The sequence below is a fragment of the Manihot esculenta genome, chromosome 18, assembly GCF_001659605.2.
Source record: "Manihot esculenta cultivar AM560-2 chromosome 18, M.esculenta_v8, whole genome shotgun sequence".
In the NCBI taxonomy this organism is placed as follows: domain Eukaryota; kingdom Viridiplantae; phylum Streptophyta; class Magnoliopsida; order Malpighiales; family Euphorbiaceae; genus Manihot; species Manihot esculenta.
This window is the reverse complement of record NC_035178.2, coordinates 9,095,725-9,117,082: the sequence shown is the minus strand read 5'-3', so window position 1 is coordinate 9,117,082 and position 21,358 is coordinate 9,095,725. Positions and strand designations below refer to the sequence as shown.

The 21,358-nt window shown below is 31.2% G+C and overlaps 3 protein-coding genes and 1 long non-coding RNA gene across 4 annotated transcripts; 2 read left to right on the top strand and 2 right to left on the bottom strand.

The window, feature by feature from the left end:
• Positions 1-163: 163 nt before the first annotated feature.
• LOC110605804 (protein WHAT'S THIS FACTOR 9, mitochondrial) lies at positions 164-5,888 on the top strand. The gene is made up of 2 exons (XM_021744443.2): positions 164-4,400; positions 4,730-5,888. The coding sequence occupies exon 1, from the start codon at positions 252-254 to the stop codon at positions 1,749-1,751; it is 1,500 nt and encodes a 499-aa protein (XP_021600135.1). The 5' UTR covers positions 164-251; the 3' UTR covers positions 1,752-4,400; positions 4,730-5,888.
• Positions 5,889-6,142: 254 nt separating this feature from the next.
• LOC110606431 (protein DETOXIFICATION 54) lies at positions 6,143-8,258 on the bottom strand. Its single transcript, XM_021745231.2, has 3 exons — positions 8,109-8,258; positions 7,125-8,000; positions 6,143-6,933 (listed from the first exon to the last, which is right to left on the bottom strand). The coding sequence occupies exons 1-3, from the start codon at positions 8,160-8,162 to the stop codon at positions 6,355-6,357; spliced, it is 1,509 nt and encodes a 502-aa protein (XP_021600923.1). The 5' UTR covers positions 8,163-8,258; the 3' UTR covers positions 6,143-6,354.
• Positions 8,259-12,432: 4,174 nt separating this feature from the next.
• On the bottom strand, positions 12,433-14,944 carry LOC110606609 (WRKY transcription factor WRKY24). Its single transcript, XM_021745495.2, has 5 exons — positions 14,458-14,944; positions 14,113-14,301; positions 13,415-14,016; positions 13,171-13,335; positions 12,433-13,050 (listed from the first exon to the last, which is right to left on the bottom strand). Exons 1-5 carry the CDS (start codon positions 14,797-14,799, stop codon positions 12,624-12,626), a joined length of 1,725 nt encoding a protein of 574 aa, XP_021601187.1. The 5' UTR covers positions 14,800-14,944; the 3' UTR covers positions 12,433-12,623.
• A 156-nt stretch (positions 14,945-15,100) lies between these two features.
• LOC110606610 lies at positions 15,101-15,746 on the top strand. Its single transcript, XR_002486537.2, has 2 exons — positions 15,101-15,313; positions 15,414-15,746. It is a non-coding gene; the product is annotated as an uncharacterized LOC110606610 (long non-coding RNA).
• Positions 15,747-21,358: the final 5,612 nt, after the last annotated feature.

Here is a 21,358-nt window from a genome sequence, read left to right as displayed (position 1 = left end):
ATAATAAATTAAAAAAATTATTTTATTAATTGAATGAAATATAAGAAATTAAATTATTTATTTTTAAAATAACAGAAATTAAATTGTGAGTTTATTAAAACTTTAGGTACTATATTGTAAATTCTTTGTAAATATTATTATAGCTATCCCGCTATCTGACGCCCAAACTAAAAATGCCCTAGATCCTTGATTTAAATTTACTGCACTTCAAAGGAAGCAGTAGCAAGTAGCAACCTCAACCCTCTGAAGAAATGCAGTTCCTCTTCCGTTATCACCCCAAAAACTGCCGTCTCCGCAGCCCCCACCATCGTGGGTTCGTAGACTTTGCTGCCATCAAACACCTACGCGACCGGGGCCTCGACCATGCAGTACAGAGAGAAAAGCATCTGAAGCCAATGCTGAACATCAAGAACCTCATAAAATCAGAGCCAGCGAAATCCCTCCCTCTCTCCGTCATTACTCAGCAAAAGGACTCCCTGGAAATCCCAACTCGCCCTATCGAATTCATCCGAAAATACCCTTCAATTTTCGAAGAATTTCTCCCTGGAGGAATAGGTGTCCATCCACATATCAAGCTTAAGCAAGAGGTACTTGATATTGATGCTGAAGAGCAGTTAGTTTACCAGAGTGAGAGTTATAGGCAGGATACTGCTGATAGACTCTTAAAATTGTTAATGATTTCGAGAATTAATAAAATACCATTGAAGATTTTGAATGATATAAAATGGGATTTGGGTTTACCTGAAGATTATCTGAAGAGTATAGTTCCTGAGTTTCCTGACTGTTTTCGAGTTATCGGCAATAAGAATTTGTCATCTGGGTTGGATTCAGATTTGGAATTGGAGCTAGTCTGTTGGAGTAATGAATTGGCTGTTTCATTCATAGAAAATAAGGCAGCGAAAGGGAAAATGGATTATAAAAAGGGGATGCCTTTTGCTTTCCCTATGCATTTTTCAAAAGGTTTTGAGATGGATAAGCAGTTGAAGAAATGGGTTGATGAGTGGCAAAAGTTGCCTTATATTTCTCCATATGAGAATGCAACACACCTTGGGCCTAGCACTGATGAATCTGACAAGTGGACGGTGGGTGTAATGCACGAGATTATTAGCCTTTTTGTTTCGAAGAAGGTGGAGAAGCACACTTTGTTGTGTCTGGGAGAGTGGTTGGGGATCCGGTCAAGGTTAAAGAGAGCATTGCTTCACCATCCAGGTATATTTTACTTGTCAGGTAAATTGGGAACTTATACCGTGGTTTTAAAGGAGGCCTACAAGAGGGGAATGTTAATGGAGAAGAATCCATTGATAAGTATTAGGAGTCAGTATGTTCATCTCATGAACATTGTAATTGAAGATCGAAAAGCAACTGATGTGCCTGGTGGAAGTAAACAAGAGAAGAAGCCAGTCCCTGATTCTAAGGAACAAAGAGAAAAAGATGATAGTCAGGGCGTCCTTGAGATGAATTCTGATTTTGAGAATGATGATGACTACAAATTTGTTGATGAGGAGGAGGAAGAAGAAGGTGAGAGTATGTCGCATGCTTGTAGAAACGCCCGAAGTAGTGGGTCAAGAACAAATAAGAAGAAAATTTTGAATGCAAGAGGGCCTTCTAGGAAAACTGGAAGGCAAAGGCTGGTTCAGAAACACCATGGCATGACTGAGGGCAAAGTGCAACCAAAAGATCCTAACAGAGATAGGTTGACTTCCTTTAAGAGCAAGAGGAAATTGTTGACAGAAAGGAGAACGGCTACCTAAATGAAGACTTTGTCTGCTGAATCCAAAAATGGGTAGGTTGGCTTTCTAACATGGTTTTTGTTGTCAGGATAATTTGCCATTCAATATGACTTTACATATTCCAGACATGGCAGATTTTTGTATTTGAGTTACTTGGTTATATCAAAATTTTCATTTCGCTTTGCATAAACACCTAGGCTAGTAAGCTATCAGTTTGTTTATTCCATATAACTACAAATAAACAGGTATTTTTTCCTTGGAAATAGTACAATTGTACATTGGAGACCATGTCAAATACACATGATAGCAGTATGAAGAAAGTAAGATGTTCATGCTTGGTTTCCTCTTCGTGCTAATGCTCTAGAGTAGACTTTCTTAGATACAGGGCCCGCAATAATAATGGCCAACATAAAGGTGGAAAGAAAAAAAAAATCTAAATTCTTTGTTACACAATCCTTGCATCTCCATGGATAATGGGAATAAAAATGGTTACTTGTGAGCAATTTCTTACCTTGAAATTAAGGATTCTATCTCAAAATAAAAATTGTGTTGATAAAAAGCAGTTCTATTGTTCTATCTGAACTTAAAATGTGTCACACTTAAATTGTGCGAGGAAGGGCAGCCTCTGTCTAGTGTCTTCTCATTTCGAAAATTGTTCAATTGCTTAAGGCTTGAAAAATAGATGATTTGATTTTCCATACATGGGTGTGAAAAATTATGGCTTTGATGTAGAACAGGTGGAACAACCAATGTATTAATGCTTTTATGATGCACATAACTTGAGAGTATGATGACCTTAGGTTTTGATGTACATAATAAAGGGCCTTTGGTTCAAAGGTTGATTAAGGATCAAATAAATGATTAAAAGAAAAAAAGTGATTATTTGGTTGAAATTCGATGTTCAGCTTGCTGGAACATCCTGAATGCAAACAAAAAAGGCTTTCTAAGCCTGAGGCAAGAAGCAAGGCGAGGGCCTTTTTAAAGCAAAATGCAAATATAAAAGCCTTCTTGAGTGAAATGCAAATTTAGAATGTATATTATATATTTTTTGAAGCAAAAAGCAAGTTTAGAATGTGTAGTCTAGAAGATGTTCAAACTTAGTTCATGAAGCAAATATACAAATAAAACTTAGTTCATGCTGCATCTCTGTGCAAAACAAAGGTAAAGCTGCATACATCAACCTCCCTAGAGCCCACAAGGGTGATGCTCCGTTCAAGTCTGCCTTCCTTAATGATTTTTCATTGACCACAATCTAGCATTTGGCTATTCCTTTAGCTTACCATTTGTACTGTGATTACTTTTGATCAAAATAATTGTTGTAATGTATGGAACAGTGTTTACAGCCCAAAAATAAAGCCTTGTGAGGAATGGCCTGGCCAAACTGGGATACCACCCCTTATTTCATACTGTGATTGCTTGTTATCAGAGCAATAAAATGCAACAGGTTAGGGATGAAAATGGTGTTGGAAGATAGATAAGATTTCTTATAAATGAAATCCTTACTCAGAATAAAGTACGAAAAATACAATTCAAAGTTAATTTGATTGCTAGAATTTTTTAATATTAACAATGTTAAAGTTAACAAGGACCTTTTTTCCAAGTTTTATTATATAGAATTTGATAGAAATATTGTTAAGATATAAATTTGTCATCTTCTTTTATTTTATTTTTTCCCTTCTTATTTCCTTCTTTTAGCGGTCTTTGCTTTATAATATATTTCCTTATGGAAGTAGAAAGTTTAAATGTGGTTAAGATAGAAGTTTGCTTATTTTTTCCCATCCCTTTTAATCCCAGCAGTTTCTCCCTTTTTTTTTAATAATTGAAGGCGGAGAATATTGTCTTTTAATAATTCTTTTTATCCTTTAGTAATTGATTTGAACTTTAAAACTCTGTAACCATATGAAAACAGGAAAAAGCAATTTTAATGTTGCACTAGTGATGGAGCTAAGGAAAGGGTCTTCAAAACTCCTCTTTCTCCTCCACTCACTAGTCACTGGCCCCCTAATTTTGACTCTGCCACTGCATTGTACCAAAGCTCTCCCTCCGCTTGAAATAAGGAAGAAAATGATTGTTGCATGAGCTCTAAGAACATCTCTGATTATCTGATAAGCAAAATGAACAAAGTTGGTGCAGTCCAAATCCTTGCAGATTTTAACTAAATGATCTTTTACAATAATAGTTGTTGTTTAGTGGAAACTAAGCCTCATCTTTCTTAATAGGTAATGTATTTTATTGTTGATTGATATATTGTGGCCTATAAATGATTAAGCATACCTAATTGCCTCTTATTTGATTTTAGATTATCAGAATGAGGAGCTCTTTCTATTGATTTGATGGAAAAGTGTTTATCTGTTAAGCATGCAGGTCTATGTCGGATTAATTGTCTTTACACAAAAATTCAATGACGGAGATGGTAAATTACATTGATCACAATTACTTATGACTATTAATACTTGTCGAACTCTTTGAGACACCAGAGTACAATGGCTTACAGTTAGCAAGTCTCAAGAATGCATTGTTGATTATCTTCAATCACAAGGTGCTGTGTTGATAATTTTAAATAATCTTTCACTATCCTTGTCTCTTTCCAATCTTAAGGAAATGCACCATGCTCTCATGACCTACTTTGCTCTGATTTGAAGCTGCTATTCAAATTCTCTTTTCTAAAAGGTGGGTTGTAGAAGTCTTTTATTGTTTTGATTTCTTATTCATCTCTCTGTTCTCTCTCTCTCTCTCTCTCTCTCTCTCTCTCTCGTTCATACATACACATGGACGTTATAATTTATATGATCAATATAAATTTTCAGATTGCTTTCATATTTGCCACTATATTTGTTGTGATTTGATGTGTTTTAGTTGCTAGGACATTGTTAATCAAGCATGCTATTTTAAACCTCTATATTTTCTTTATGCAAACATCTCGTTGCAATTCAGAACACCTACATTTCCCTTGATCTTTGCCCATTCTACCATAATATCTCTCTCTGTTTGCTATGCAGATTTGCCTGTTACTTTTACTTCCATTAAACATATTTTGAAACAAAAATGGAGAGTGGATAAGTGCCAAAATTAAGTGGGATGGTGTGATCTTGTCAGGCAGATAAGATGTTGCGGATTAAACTGGTTGAGTGAGAGTCATCTCAACCCTCAACGAGCGATTGGTTTTTGATTGATTTTGCTCATGAACAATCGGATATAAAATTTGCTGTTCTTAAGGTTTCAAGTCAAACAAATGGCAGGTAAGTTGATGTTAATGTGGCACTGAAACCTGGATAGATGTTAAAGTATGGTTTCTGGGAAGTCTTTTTTTACTGGAGATTAGAAAATAAAATTATGATTTATGCATAGTAGCTTATATACAGTTAGAAATGCCTATGGGGATTAGAATTTGGCGAGTAGACTATGATTCATGGCTTGATAGTTTGATAATCTAATATGCTTCATGGGTACCTGAGCAGTTGGCACTTGAAGGCTGTGGCCAAGTGGATATATGATTACCAGTTTGCATCTATGATATGCATCTATGATAATATTTTTTAGAGGAGTGGCAATGTTGAAAGATAATCTGTGCTATGACCACTGGCTACATATTGGGTATCTCTACTAAGTGACAATTGTCAGGAAAGATTAGTGGAATCATCGATAAAGATGATCCGATTTAGTGCGTTCTGATACAGTTGAAGATGCTGGATTCTCACACAGTCAAGCAGGGGCAAGAATTTCAAAACCTCTTTTTCTGTATTCTAGAAGATCTTTTATCAATGAGTAAGCTGGCCTGCATGAAAGAGCATCTATTATGAAGTAAGGATGCTTTCTTACTTGGAGCTTGAACATGAACTAGCACAATTCGACATTGAAAATGATAATGTTGTTCAAGAGTTGTTTCTTCAATGGTTGGCTTCTTATGGACTCTTAGGTTAGCTGAAGATACAGTTTATATTCCCATTGGTAATTTAAAGTTGTTGCTAATGCATCCGATTTGGTAGCTGTTAAATTCACCCTACATTAAGTGAATTTTTATGACTAATTGTTGTATTTTTGGACTAAATTTAGGGCAATTGTTGGGTAGAGCCATAGAGTCCTAGCAAAGATGCTGCATTTACCTTTCAGTGCTGTTTGTTTCAAGGTAAAAGAAAGAGAAAATATGTTCTTGCTTTACATCATGTGCAAATTACTTGAAGTTCATTGGTGCTTTGTGGGAATGTTTCTCTTTAAATCTTTGTTTGACAAAGTTGTATTATATATGCACAGAGATAGAGATAGAGATAGAGATAGAGATCCCTATTTTTTTGGTCGATAGGGTGAGCAGATCAAAGTGCTGTTTTTTATGTTTTGCCTTTTGGAGCCATGCCCATGTGATCCTTCCAAAATTTCTAAAGAAGGAACCAAATCAACCCCACAGACAGAATAGGCACAAAGACATCACTAAAAAGATGTTTTTATCAAATTCAACTTCTTTTGTTTGTCTTCTTAGACAGCTATCTCAATTGTCCGTACATATACGGTGGCCTAATCAAGTTGAGAACATATGCGATGTATATCAACATATTTGATCTTCTGCTTTCTTTCTTTAAATATTCTGAACACTGAATTTATTTATAAGATAGTTTGCACACTTATTCTATCAGTAATCAGAAAATATAAGTCGAATGTGCTTTCCATTAACTAGTAACCTTCTTTCTTCTTCCTCTTCGTGTTCTTTACCTTCGACACTATCGCTTGGACTCATTTCGATGCTGGTCAGCTTCCTAGATTTCCATGCCTCATGTTCCCAATCCGTTCGGACCAACACAACATAAAGAATAGATACAACACAAGCCACTTGCGCTGAAAGGAGTCCAAACCACAGCCCAACAAATCCAATATTGAGCCCAAAAGCCAAGCCCACTGCAACTGGGGTACCCACAAAGTAAAATGAACCCAAGTTGATACGAGCCCCAATCACAGGTCGAGCCGTGCCACGTAAGATCCCACAGCCAGTTGTTTGAGGACAGTTGCCTAGCTCACAAAGGCCTATTATGGGCAAAACTGATGCTACCAAACCTTTAACAAGACCATCTTTAGTGAACAAACTACCCCATCTCTCTTTAAGGATCACTGTCCATGAGACATTGATGATACCAATTACAAAGGCACATCCCAATGCAACCATAGCTGCTAACCTTGCTTTGTATGGCCTACCAGCTCCAAGCTCATTCCCCACCTGCAATGTCAAGAGGATATTAATTCTAAGCTTTGATTCAACAAAGCCAATATCTTTGAAAAGAGATTGTTGAATACAATACAAGTTATGTCCAATCACATTACATAAGTGATTTAGATTGAGTTTCTAAAGTGATGCAATCACTCAACCGATTGAAAAGCATGACTTTCAAGAGCCGGAAAGAGATATACCCGAGCAGAGACACAGCCAGCAAGAGCCATAGGAACAGTGTACATCATGCTAGTCGTCTGAATTAGTATCCCAGTGGCCGCCACGGCCAGTGTTGGATTTGGCAAGTAACCTGCCATTACAATCACTATCTCATACCACCACCACTCTAAGCAGATACCTAAACAACTAGGCACTGCCAACTTCAACAATGGCCCCACTCCATCACACACCCCTCCAATCCCACCCGTCCATTTCATCTCCCACCATCCACGTACCCACCACATATACCCCACCATCAAAACCACCATGTTCATGTTAGTTACTACTGATGCCATTGCCACCCCAGGGACCCCAAGCCCCATCATCACTACCAGCATGTAATTCAGTGGCACGTGGAATACAACAGCCATGAGTGAGCAGTACATAATGGGCTTTGTCACCTTCTGTGATCTTAGAAAAACTCGCAAAGGTTGTAGCAAAGTGTTTGTTAAAAGATCAGGGAGAGAGTATATACAATATGTTGACGCCATTGCTGTGATGTTTCGATCTTGACCCATTGAGTTCATGATTGTTTCGAGATTAAGCCATAAGAGGCTTATGGGTATGATTGCTATTAAAAGGATTAAGATCATGCGTTGGAGAGAGAGTGATAAGAGGTCCCAGTTCTGGCTGCCATAAGCTTGGCTGCATACTGGCTCTAGTCCAGAGGCTAAGCCCACTAGAACTGAGTAGCCAGTTATGTTGGTGAACCCAATGGACAGTGCACCACCGGCTAGCTCCAGACTGCCTAGCCTGCCCAAGAAAATGGATGAGACCACTGCTCTAAAAAACGCCATTAAATGAGCAGCCGTTATTGGCAAAGCCATTCCCCATAGCTCTTTTAGCTCTTCAAGAACCTGTTAAACCCAAAAAACAAACGTTTTTGTCACAATCACTAACAGAAACAACAAGCAAGGCATGAAGAAAAGCCAACGTCTGTCTGCTTCTGCGGCGGAGTTAATTACCTGAGAGGCAGAGGGTAGCTTCTGAGAAGGGAAATCTGAGTCTTTATCCGCCATTGTTGTCTTCTCTCGATTCTCTAAAGCGGTATACAAAGCTATGCAAGCAAATTAAAGGCTACAAAAATGAAAACCCAGAAAGCTAGCTACTTCTTTTAACCAACTTGAAGATTATATCAAGAAAAGAAAGATCCAAAGGCATATGAATAAACCCAAAATTATTATAAAAAAGAATTCTTTTAAATTACAAATATAATTCTTTAACTATTGAAATTAATAAAATATAATAACTAAATATTTAAATTTTATAAAATATAATATTTAACTTTTAAAATTTTAAAATATATATTTATATTTAACTCCTAAAAATTTAAATTATATATAATTTATATTCGCATATAATAATTAAATAGTTATATTTTTATAAAAATTAAATATTAAAATATTAATTGATTTTTTTATAAAAATTAAAAATTAAATTATATATAGAGAGAGAGAGAGATGGAGAGTAGGGAGGGAAAGTTGATATTGTTGCAGAGAACAGAGGCTTGCGTTCCTATTGAAAAGCGATGAGGTGTAAGACATGGAGGGAGGGAAAGTGTACAAATCGGTCTTGGACTGCCAAACGTGTCAATATATTCTCTTTTAACTTCTTTTTCAGAATAAACAAAACTAAATTCATCAACTTCATATAATTTACGTCTTCCATATACTTTAATTAATAAAAAATATTTTTATTAAAAAATTAAATTATTTTAATAAAAATAACTTATTTTTATATTTTAAAAATTTTATTAAAATTTCTGTATATAAATTATCAATATATTTTATTTTTTAAATTAAAATTAAATAATAAAAATAATTTATTTTATTAAAATAAAAAATTCAAAATTAAAACCAATTCTATTTTAATTTGATTTTTTATTTATAAAATAAATTATTTTATAAAATTATATCATTTAAAATTTATACATAAATAAGTTAAATTATTAAATAATTAAATTTAAAGATTTTTTATTCATAAAAATACTGTACACATATAAATATAATATTATTTTTATTTTATATTATATATAATATTATTTTATTTTTTATATTATTTATTAATAAAATATATATCAATAATATTTAAGATGCTTATTTATTTTTTATATTTTATTTTAATTTTTTTTAAAATTGAAATTGAATTAAGTATTTATAATTTTAATTTAATTAAAACTGAAATCAAAACGGCAAAAAATTTATAATTGTAATCACTATAAAATAATATTAAAATTAAATCAAAATCATAAAAAATTCAAAATCAGATTATATTGGTTTTAGTTTGATTTATAAATTAAATTGAACCGTGGATTTCGAACCGAAATCAATCCTTAGCCAAGTCTAGGCCAGTAAGTTCTGATAGAATTAAAGGGTAAATTGGTAATTTAGCCCTTTATTTTTTCAGAAAAAGGGCTCGTTTTGTAATTTTGTTAAACAAAGAACATGATACCCATTTGAATTTAATAGGATAAAAGATTCCTCGTAATAATAAAATATTATAGGTTAAAAAATCTAAACAAATTACTCATTTTGTAATAAAAATTTAAATAAATCCAATTTTTCATATAAAAAGTGTAATTTTGATTTTTCGGCCAAATAAAATTTTAAATTTTACATTTAAATTTTAAAAATTTTGAAATAATAAAATATTATTTGTTAACAATAAAATTTTTATTTTTATTTATTTTTTAATCTCTAAAAATTGATTATTATTTTATTTTTGAAATTTTTATTGTTGTTTGAATTAATTAAAAACATTTAATAATTTTAAATATTAACAATTAAAAAATATTTAATATATTAAATTATAATTTCTTTACATGTATTACTTCAAATTAAATTATGAGCAGTGACTATAAATATAGTTACATATGAAAAGTGTTTGATAAATCGATAGTTGATTTTTTATTAAAACTTATTATTTTCTAAATAAGTGTGTATTTATATAAAGTTGTTTTTAATGAAACAATTACGTTTATAATTATGAAATTTTTAATTAATTAATTGATAGAAATTTTTATTAATTAGTTGATACCAACTAAAATTTTAAGATATATTATAATTAATTATATTTTTTTACGATATAAAAAATTAATAATCACAGAAACAAATAAATATATTTTTACATAATTATTCTTGAATTTTAAATAATTTTTTATTTTTACTATTTTATATCATTTTTTTACTTAAGTATCCGTGCGAATCATTTTATATTTTTTTATATATTAATTAATCGCGACATAATTTTATTTCGATAGTATAACACATAAAATAAAAAATTCAAGATTTTATTTGAACTTTGAATAAAAAAATTTAGAGTTTATTTAGACTTTCTAACTGTAAAATTTTATATGTAAAAACAGATTCTTAAAAAAGAAAAGAGAAAAACTTTTCAAAGGTATCTTTAGGGTTAAAGTTTTGATTTGAATATGCTCCCAAATTGTGAGATTACAAAGCGCACACGAATTTGATGCAAATCATTTTTATAATTTTTTATTCAATAATTTTATATATTCTTGATTTAACCATCGTCAATATTCTCATTTCATAATTTACCAATAATCTAATTTATCCGATGCATGTATTTTGTTGATGAGAGCTTTTTTTGGCGTGCCATAATAATTGATTTTCTTTTTATTTATTTAATATATTATTATAATAAAAAAATAAATATTTCATTATTAATAAAAATATTTTATTTTATTTTATTAATTGATAATCTGAAATCTAGAAAAATAAGATTTTACAATAAAATTGGAAAAGATTTAAGCATAGAGGAGAGTACTTTTCCTTTTATATGTTTTCTTTTGTTTGCTACTGACGTGGTAATAGAATGTATATCATTAGACCACCTGTCCCTGCTACGTTGATATGGACGTACGAGGGAATCAGATCTCTGTCCCATGCGTAACGGTCTCTGATCCTCTCAGTGCGCGTGTAGATGGATTCACAAGGCAGATAAATGAATCTTTTTTCTGGTTTCAGGCTGGGCCAGAAGATAGAAATAAAGCTGGACTCAAAGGGGATCAACCCGAGGAGCAGTGAAGGCGAGGCCGGCCTGGTTGAGAAATTCAGAGGGGCTCGGTTTCAAGGCTCGAATGAGCCTAACCAGTTAGTGCAGAGGATGTGTGGATTTTTGAATGATGAGCCATTATCGTGGGCTTGACTTCTGACCGGATGGAAAAATTCAACAGTAATCATTAATAAAAATATTTTATTATTTATATGACGTGATATTTCAAAATCACTAAATAATTTCTGGTTAATTTGACACCTAATCTGGTTGAGTCGGTAGTTGGGATCACTTTACTTTAAATGCACCGTGTGCATCAAGTTAACGTCTCTTTCTCTCCCAACCCCTCTCCACATTTATACAATCCGATACTTCTCCTTTATGTACCAAATTGCCCTTGTTACACTTGCAAATTTCTCTAAAGAGTAAGGACAAAATTGTCATTTGGAAATTTCTAATTGGTCTTATATATAAATTAAAATATGACTTTGACCAACTTGTTTATCAAGCCCTCTCATTTGACCTATTCAAACATTAATAGCGTATGCAATGCAAATGCATCCTCCCTGTCGCCCTCCTTTCTCATCACCCTGCTATAGATGGAAATTCTATGGATTCGATTTAAAATCGAATAAAATTAAAATTTAAATATTTTTAAAAATTAAATTAATTTTAATTAAAAATTAAATTGAATTAAATTAATTTAATTTAATTAATTTTTATTTTTAATAAATTTTTTATTTTTTATATTTTATTTTTAATATTTTAAAATTTAATTAAAATATTTTAATTTTAATATAATTTAATTTTTTTATATTATTAAAAATAATATATTATTATTATTAATCGATTCGATTCGATTTTTTTATTAAAATTGAAGGGAATCGAAATAATTGAAATTTTTAAAATTAAAAATTAAAATAAATAAAAAATTAAATTAAAATTTTAAATTAATTTAATTTAATCGAAAAAGTCCTCTTCTTAAATTTTTAGGCAAAAATATTAAATTTGTCTATAAATTATATTAACACATCAGCATATTATATTATATTTTTAATATAAATTTATTTTTTAATTATTATTAAAAATTTAAATAAAATCAAATAAATGAAAATTAATATAACTCACATAAATGTAATTCATATTTTTAAATGTTAATAAAATTTTAATGATAATTTTTAAAAAATTTACAATTAAAATTTTAATATTTATATTTATTTTTATATAATTTAGGAGTAAACCCATTAATAAATTAACAAATAACAAGAGCTGGGATACAAAATTGAATCGAGGCTTGAGATACAGTCAGCCCCAAAACAATCAAAAAATAAATTTTTAAAAAATGTAATTTTCACAACATTACAAAAATCAATATACACAACAAACAAACACAATGCAATTAATCAAAATTACTATTTCCACATCATTCTCTTTTATCTTCTTCTTCCTTCAGAAGCCTGCAAATTTCAGCACAGCAATGATTCCAGGAACAGTTCATCTCTCGGTTCTTCTTTGGCTCTGGAAAAAGCATTGTCTGACGATGTTTGATTCGTGTAAGAACCCAGTTGATTGCCGAACCCTGAGAACGCAAAACTGTCGGAATTCTGAAACATCTCCAGTGAAAAGGGTGCTTCCCCTTCTGATGTTTTTGGTGGTAACTTAAGATGGCGAAGTGAGTTATGGTTCATTGCAGATGGCCTTATTGTCATAGGCATAGCTGCAGAGTTAGTCTCCGGCAGCGCCCTGTTCACAGAATTGCCGCTGCCGCGAGCTGCCGGGACATCATGGTTGTGCTTCCCTTCGTAGGTTGTGATCACTGCTCTGAAATCATGAGATGCTCTCTCTACATGTTTTCTTACAGGACAACTTGGATGTGTACACTTGTAGTAGCTCCTGCATGTAATAATTAGAACATAAATTAGAAAAACAACATTAGAAAACAAAAAAGATTGACAGAACACCAGCTGTTTGATAATTTAAAAACTTGAATCAAAAGTGGACAAGCTTTTATACCTAGGATTTGGATTTCCCTTGACTACTTTTTGCCCATATTTCCTCCATCTGTATCCATCATCAAGAATGTCAATGTCACTTGTTGTCTGAACCACAACTCGAGGTTCTCTCACTGTTCTGCTTCCACCTCCTGAAATCCCTTCATTGTTTTCTCCTTCTGCTTTCCTGAAACAAACCCAATAAAAATCTTTAGCTCGTCTTCAATAAACAAACTAGAATTCTTTCTTTTTAATCAGAAATTTACCATCTTTTGGCCTCTGGTTCATCTTCATCAAACTCATCGCTTCTAGATTTGCTCTTCTGGGAATCAAAATCATCGTCCCCTATGGATATTGAGGAGTTCTCAGGTGTTGCAACATCTAATTGTCCACTGCCATGGGTGACGAGTGATTGATCTTGCATCTCATTTGATGGAAGATTAGGAGCTATGATTGCGTGATTGGAAGCTGCTGCTGCTGATGATGATGAAGATGATCTTCTAGTAGATTGAGGCTTAGGATGGTTGTGGCTACCTTTGTAAACAATCTCAGTTATTTGTCCATCCAAAGATCTTTCAACTTTCTTCTTTGTAGGGCAATTGGGGTACGTGCACTTGTAATAACTTCTGGGATTTTCACTTCCTTTAACTTGCTTTTGTCCATATTTTCTCCAATTGTAACCATCTTCTGATCTTCTCTGTTCTCTAACTGACTGATATTGCTGTTGATGAGCACCGCCATAATCTGACTGCAACCCATCGTTGGTTTGAATCGCAGCAATCTCTGGGGAGAAGCTCTGCATACTTTTCCCTGCAGCAAAATCATCTTGCTTCACAGATTCTTGGAAACTCCATCCTTGTTGCTGTGCCTGAGAATATATAATCAAACAAATCTTTAAAAACCATTTTCAATACAAACAAAACAGACACAATTTGATTAGAGAAGATCAATAATTGCTCCTTACGGTTTGAATTCTAGTGTTTGAAGATTGAAACATTGCAGATGAGGCTGTGGGAGGCCTTGTCGGTGGCTGGAAAGAGAAATCAGAAAAGTTGGGGTCTTCTTGCTTGACATTTTGCTGGTTTCGACCAGAACTCGTGCTCCACTTGGCAGCCTGAGCTGGGAATGTCCCAGTAGTTGGAGATGGCAAAATCTGTACAAAAAAACAACAACAAGCAAACCCCATCAGCCAATAATTCAATCAATCTAACCAAACAATCTAAAAAGACATGTTTCTTTCCTAAAACAGCCAAACAGAGCACATAAGGAAACAAAACAGAGCACATGTACGGAAACACATAAAACTTACGTTGGAAGAGTTCAATAACACAGGAGAGTCCAGAAGTTCAGTGGGGCTTAAACCAGGAGGAATAGCAAAGTAAGAAGAAGGAGAAACAGAAGGAGGAGAGATGGGCAAAGAAGGAGGTGGAATAGATTTGAACTTAGGGACACCTGACCCAGTTCTCTCAGCAATTCGATCGGACAACCCACGCCGTTGATTCTCACTCTGGGTATTAAGAGCTTCATCACCGGCACCGGATGCAAGAAGATCAGAGAACGACGTGGACATGAAAGAGTAAGTGGAGAAACTGAAATTCGATGAATGATGAGAATTTGCAGACGTATCTAAGCTCCCAGAAGAAAAAGCCATGGCATAAATAAAAACAGCAAGAAGAAAAAGAAAGAAAGATGAGAACTTTCAGTATTTGAGAGAGAAAACAATGGAGAAAAATGGCTGAGGATGAAAGGTTAGGGTGTGGTTGAAGAAGGAGAAGAAGGGAAGTTGATCACGTATTGAGCAAGTAATTGGATTGAAGGGCTTCGAGGAAGCTCACAGGGAGAAGTTTGACTGTGGAAAATACTTAATTGGGTGGGGTATGTTTGGGCTGTATGTGTGGAAAAAATTTAAAATTTTTGGTCAAAACTTGTGGGTTTGACTGGATGGCGGCTGACACTGAGATATTATTCTTTTTTCAATATCTTTTTGTGGAGTAATGCTTTTGGGTTTCTGCCTTTTGGGCAGCTGCCATTTGTTAATTTCTGCTGTATTTGGAAGATGGTGGTGGTGGTCCTTTCCTTTTGCAGATAAGCTGAGCTGAGTGCTTAATGGGCAAGTTCTCTAATGAAGAACAGCGTTGAGCTTCTTCATCAAGATCCTTTACCCAGTAAGTAAAGTTACTAATTGCTTGTTGATTTTTTGGAAATCTAATGTGAAATGTGAAGTGAGTATTTGTATTTGTTTTTGTTCTTCCAAAATCTTGACAGTGATTATGAGGGAATTTGGCAACAATGATAACCATGACAGAAAACCTTTTGGCATTGTCTAGAATTTAATGAGGCTATTCCCAATCCCATTGCTTTGAATCTTGTGGAACCAGATGCAGATCCTGTTCTTCTGATGAATGGTATGGTGGGAAGATTTTGAGCCTTAACTGAGCTTCAATCTCCAGGTTCCCAGTGAAAATGGGGTGAATTAATAGGTATGGGAATTAGGTATTCATCCCAAGTGTTGATTTATCTCTTAGATTTCAGAGTTGTGATTTATTGACACTGATTTTTCTTTGTCAAATATATCTTATAAGGACAATATTTCTTCTCTACATATTCAAAACATAAAAAATAATTTTTTCTTTTAAAAATATAATGTTATTTTCTTTAAATTAATTTATTTTTTATTTTAACTAATAATATATATTTTATTGATTAATAGTAAAAGATTATTGCCTTTTTCAAATCTTTTTTTATAAAATATATATTTATATACAAATTATTTCTTACGAAATTAATAGATTCTTAGTTTTTGTTTAGCATTCAGGCTACAAGTCAAAAAAGTACTTTTTTAAATAAAAATTTATATTTAATTGTAAAATAATTTATAAATAAATAAATAAAACTTTAATTCTTAAATTTTAATGTAATTAATATCTTTATTTTTAAAATAAACACGAATTTTAATTCTCAGAGAAACATGAAATTACCACGTTGCCCTTAATTAACCTTACAATTCTTTTAAAAAAAATATCACACTTACATGCTTGCACTGTTCAACACTCAAACATTTCAACAAACAGGTTACATGCATCACTCTCAACCTGTATAGAACACACATCCTTCATCCTCATCCTCTTTGAATCTATAAAACATAGAGCATACCAGAAGAATCACGTCTTTCTTTTCCTTTGATTGTTATTTTCACCCAGATGAAAAACAAACACATTGCATGAAATTACCTCAACTAAATCAACTTCTATCTTTGCTAGAAAAAAAAATCAACTTCAACACAAACAAGGTTCAGAATGGTTTTACTTTTTCACCCAAAATACATTAAAAAATGAGTAAAAAAAAAAAATTGAAACCATGGTGGGTCATTGGTATGCAAGATCAGCTTAGCAGTGTCCCTGAAAAACCCAGTTTTCCGCCAAAACAAGGTTCAAGATGTTCTACCCATCCAAGATGCATTAAAAACAAAAAGAAGATAAAAAAAACCACAACTGAAATCATGGACAGCATCAATAGCCCACCCACATGTGAAGGCATAGAAGAATCAGCTTGGCAACAGTCCCATGAAGAAAAAACTTGAGATATGCCAAAACAAGGAAGAAATTGAATTAGGGTGAGCGTGTATAAGAGAAAGAGAACGAAGAGGAGAGAAATTAGGATGGGAAGTATTATTACACCAAATAGATTTTAAATATTTATTTGAAGAATAAGAAATATAAAGATATAATTTAATTTTAAATTTTAAAATAAGTTAATTAATAAATTATTCTTATTTATCTTTAAAATATATAAAATTATATGCCACGTGGTAATTTTTTAAACACTATTATTAGACATATTATTTAATTTTCTGAGTTATTTTCTAAGATTTTGAATTTTCGAATTACACAAGCACTGAGATAGCCGTTATTTAAATTTATAGCAATTAAAATTATTAATAAAATAAATTTATTTCAATTTCTCTTTGTAAACTCTCATATTCTAATTAAGTATTCACCTGTATTTTGTAAGTTTTTAATAAAAGTTATTAAATATATTTAATATTTCGTCTAATGTGTATTTTTATACTATATTACCAACTTAAAATTAATTCTAACTTATTTAATAAATTATTAAAAAATAATATATATTTTATAATAAATTACATTTTAATCTCTAAATTTTAGTATAATTATAAATCAATTTTTATATTTTTAAAATTAAACACTTAAATCCATAAGATCAGAGACCTTTCGGTCCATAAAATATGTTAATCAAATATTTAAATACCGTATAAAAAGTGAAATATCATTTTAATACCAGTAATATCTTTTTCTCTCTCTTTTTCAACTAATTTGACTTTCGATGGTGAAAGTCCTCTTCTTCTTCAATAGCAACAAAATTATTCCTTTAGAAATCACAATGTAGCCTGTCAAGATAATTCTCTAGAAATCGATATCTACTTTGATTTATGATCTTTTTATGAGATAAATCATTGATTTTATAGATAGAAATTATAATCTCTATGATATTTAGGTCATCATAGAGGTTCTTTTCCTTCTTCTCACAACACTCCTACCCCTCGACCCTCAATGAAGAAGACTGTTGCTCTTCATGAAAGAGACCGATAATGTTCCTCGCTACAAAGCACTTCTCTAGTGATAAAAATGGATCGATTCTTCTCTCAACAAAAATGGATCCATAGTAAAAATGGATCGGAAAAAATGGATTGGTTTTTTCCTTAATATGTTTTTACTCTCTTCGCTTATTTGTATATTTAATATATTTACTTTGTTAATTATTGATTTTGAGGTTACTAATTTAAAACTTTATTCTTATAATTTGAGGCATATGTTCTTTGATTGTTGAATGGATTTTAGTATTTGTTGGACCTAAGTATTCAAATCCTTATAAGTGTTTGTATTGAGTTTGTAAATCTCTTATTAAAATAAATGAAATCGTTTCAGTTTTAAGAATAAAAAGGGCCAAATTTAGAAATATATCACAAGAAAGGAATCGGAATGTAATTTTTTCTTTATGTATTGTTAATTTATGCATTGTCAATTTCAATTAATTAATTGTGATAGCTCAAGTTTTATTTTAATCCTAAAAATTTATAAATATGGCAAAGTTTTAAGTAATTATTTTTTAGGGATCAAAATGAAATTTTTTAAAAGGAGTGATTTTAAAATTTTTTTATCAAAATAAAAGATTTAAAATATAGGTTGCAAAAATTCAAACGGATTGAAAAATGGAGTTTCGTAACATAAGTTATGATTTTTCAAAGATTTAAAGAAATATTTTTGTGTTCCATAAAGTCAAATGTTCGGTTTTCGAAAGTGAAGAACAGATGCAAAAGTCTCATATGTTTGGCCGCCGAACATGGATTTCAGGCCGTTGAAAGTCTGTTTTCAACATGCCCCTAAAGTGAAACTTTCGGCTTTCGAAAGATAAGGGATAGAGGCAAAAGTCACATATGTTTGGCCTCTCAAATATGGACTTTAGGCCGCTGAAAGTTTGTTTTCAACATGTCCCTAAAGAGAAACTTTCGGTTTGAAAAGAGAAGGGACAGAGGCAAAAGTCTCAAATGTTCGGCCGCCGAACATGGACTTTAGGTCGCCCAAAGTCTGTTTTCAACATGCTCCTAAAGTGAAGGTTTTTTACCAATTTAGGGGTGGGAGGTTTTAAATTTATGAATTAAGAGTTAGTGGAAAGATATTTGTGGATTTAGGGTTGAAATGCCAGAAAAATATGTTTGGCGTCTGTTTAACCGGTGCCAGGGCCTAGCGCCACTATAAGTGGCGCCAGGGAATGATTTAATTTTTTTTTAATTATTAATATATTATAATAAAATATTTATATTATATTAATTTAAAAATATTATTTATATTATATTTTTTATAATTTTAATATAATAATATTTAATAGATTTTAGTATTAATATTTAAATAAACAATTATTGATATTATATAATTTTAGAATCATAAAATTGATATTATGTTCCAATTAGATATATAAAAATAATTCAATCATATCGTATATATTTATCTAATGATAAAATTTTTTATTAGTTTAATAAATTAGTACAATAATTCTGTAATTAAATAATACCAGTATTTTTTTTTACACATTGAATATTATTACATAACTTTATAAAATATTAAAATTAATTATAAATAATTATTATATTTTATAAAAATATTTTTAATATATAATAATATTATAAAAATTAATAGTAAAGCAACTGCACACAAAAATATTTAAAATTATAATATTATTCTGTTATTAAACCATACAAGATTGTTTCACTGAATTAATTACTTAATTTAATTATTTTTTCTTTTTAATAAAGGGAAAATTACTTTTTAGTCCCCGAGGTTTAACGTAATTAACACTTCTGTCCCTCTATTTTGACGACCCAACACTTAAGTCCCTCACTTTCTCTTCCATCCAAATTCGTAGTCCTTCCGTCAAATATAGCCGTTTGGGACACGTGAATTGACAAAATTAACCCTCTTCTTCTTCTTCTTCTTCTTCTTCTTCTTCTTCTTCTTCTTCTTCTTCTTCTTCCTACCCAGTAACTTTTTCTTCTTCTTCTTCTTCTTCTTCTTTTTCTTCTTTCTTCTTCTTCTTCTTCTCCTTCTTCCTACCCATCAACTTTTTCTTCTTCTTCTTCTTCTTCTTCTTTCTTCTTCTTCTTCTTCTTCTTCTTCTTCTTCTTCTTCTTCTTCTTCTTCCTACCCCAGCAACTTCTTCTTCTTCTTCTTCTTCCTACCCAGCAACTTTTTCTTCTTCTTCTTCTTCTTCTTCCTACCCAACAAATCTTTCTTCTTCTTCTTCTTCTTCTTCTTCTTCCTACCCAGCAACTTTTTCTTCTTCTTCCTACCTTCTTCTTCTTCTTCTTCTTTCTACCCAGCAACTTTTTCTTCTTCTTCCTACCCAGCAACTTCTTCTTCTTCTTCTTCTTCTTCTTCTTTTTCTTCTTCTTTTTCTTCTTCTTTTTCTTCTTCTTTTTCTGGAATTTTACATTGAAAGAAGGGTATTTTTGGAAAAAATCATCACATCTCACTTTTGACTCTTTGACCAAACGGTTTAAATGGACAGAAGGACTACGAATTTGGACGGAAGAGAAAGTGAGGGACTTAAGTGTTGGGTCGTCAAAATAGGGGGACAGAAGTGTTAATTACGTTAAACCTCGGGGACTAAAAAGTAATTTTCCCATTAATAAATTATAATCTATTCATATAAAATATTTAAAATTATTATATTATCTTACTATTAAATGTTATTAAAGAGAAGTAAATTAATTAATTAATCTAATCGCAGAATAAATTAATAAAATATATTATTTTTGATAAATTATAAACAATCAGGCAATTGTACACAACATTTAATCACAATATAATTTTATTATATAATTTTAAATAACAGTTCAATAAAAATAAATTTAATTTTTATAATTTTAAATATTTATATTAATTTATTTATTTATTATTTAAATCAGAGCATAATTTTATTTTATAATTCTAAATAGCAGCAAATAAAAAATAAATTTAATTTTTATAATTTTAAATATCCATATTAATTTATTATTAATTATTTAAATCACAACATAATTTAATTTTAAATATTCATATTAATTAATCAACTTATTTATCTATTTTTTTATTAATTATTTAATTTAATACTCTTATAAATATATTTAATAATAATAAATAAATTTATAACTAGTATTATTTAATTATAATATTATTATAATAATATATTATATTAATATAATATAAATATTTTATTATAATATATTAATAATTAAAGAAATAAAAAAATTAAATTAAAGTGGCGCCAAACCATAAATTGTTTTTTTAAAAAAAAAAATCATGGCGCCGGTTAAAGAAGCACCAAACATATTTTTCGGCTACCATATGGTACTCTAATCCTAAATTTATAAATTTAAAACCTTTCACCCCTAAATTGGTAAAAAGCCCCTATATCCTTCTTCAAAGCCAACCAATCAGTATTGTGGGCTTTTTGCCAATTTAGGATTGCAAAATTTTTAATTTGTGGATTTAAAGTTAAAAGAAAAATATTTATAGATTGGATTGGGATGTCAGGTGACACTTGAAAAGGTTGTTTGGCGCCTGTTTAACAGGCGCACTAGGTACCACTCTAAACGGCACCATTATTTATTTATTTATTTTTTAAATTATAGTCAGACGCCGTTTAAATTTCGT

Coding starts and splice junctions, on each gene's coding strand:
- LOC110605804 (XM_021744443.2), top strand. CDS start 252: ATGCAGTTCCTCTTCCGTTATCACCCCAAAAACTGCCGTCTCCGCAGC.
- LOC110606431 (XM_021745231.2), bottom strand. CDS start 8,162: ATGGCGGATAAAGACTCAGATTTCCCTTCTCAGAAGCTACCCTCTGCC. Junction 8,001..8,108: donor AGCTACCCTCTGCCTCTCAG/GTAATTAACTCC, acceptor TGGGTTTAACAG/GTTCTTGAAGAGCTAAAAGA. Junction 6,934..7,124: donor CTGGCTGTGTCTCTGCTCGG/GTATATCTCTTT, acceptor TTGACATTGCAG/GTGGGGAATGAGCTTGGAGC.
- LOC110606609 (XM_021745495.2), bottom strand. CDS start 14,799: ATGGCTTTTTCTTCTGGGAGCTTAGATACGTCTGCAAATTCTCATCAT. Junction 14,017..14,112: donor CAAACACTAGAATTCAAACC/GTAAGGAGCAAT, acceptor ATATATTCTCAG/GCACAGCAACAAGGATGGAG. Junction 13,051..13,170: donor AAGGGAAATCCAAATCCTAG/GTATAAAAGCTT, acceptor TATTACATGCAG/GAGCTACTACAAGTGTACAC.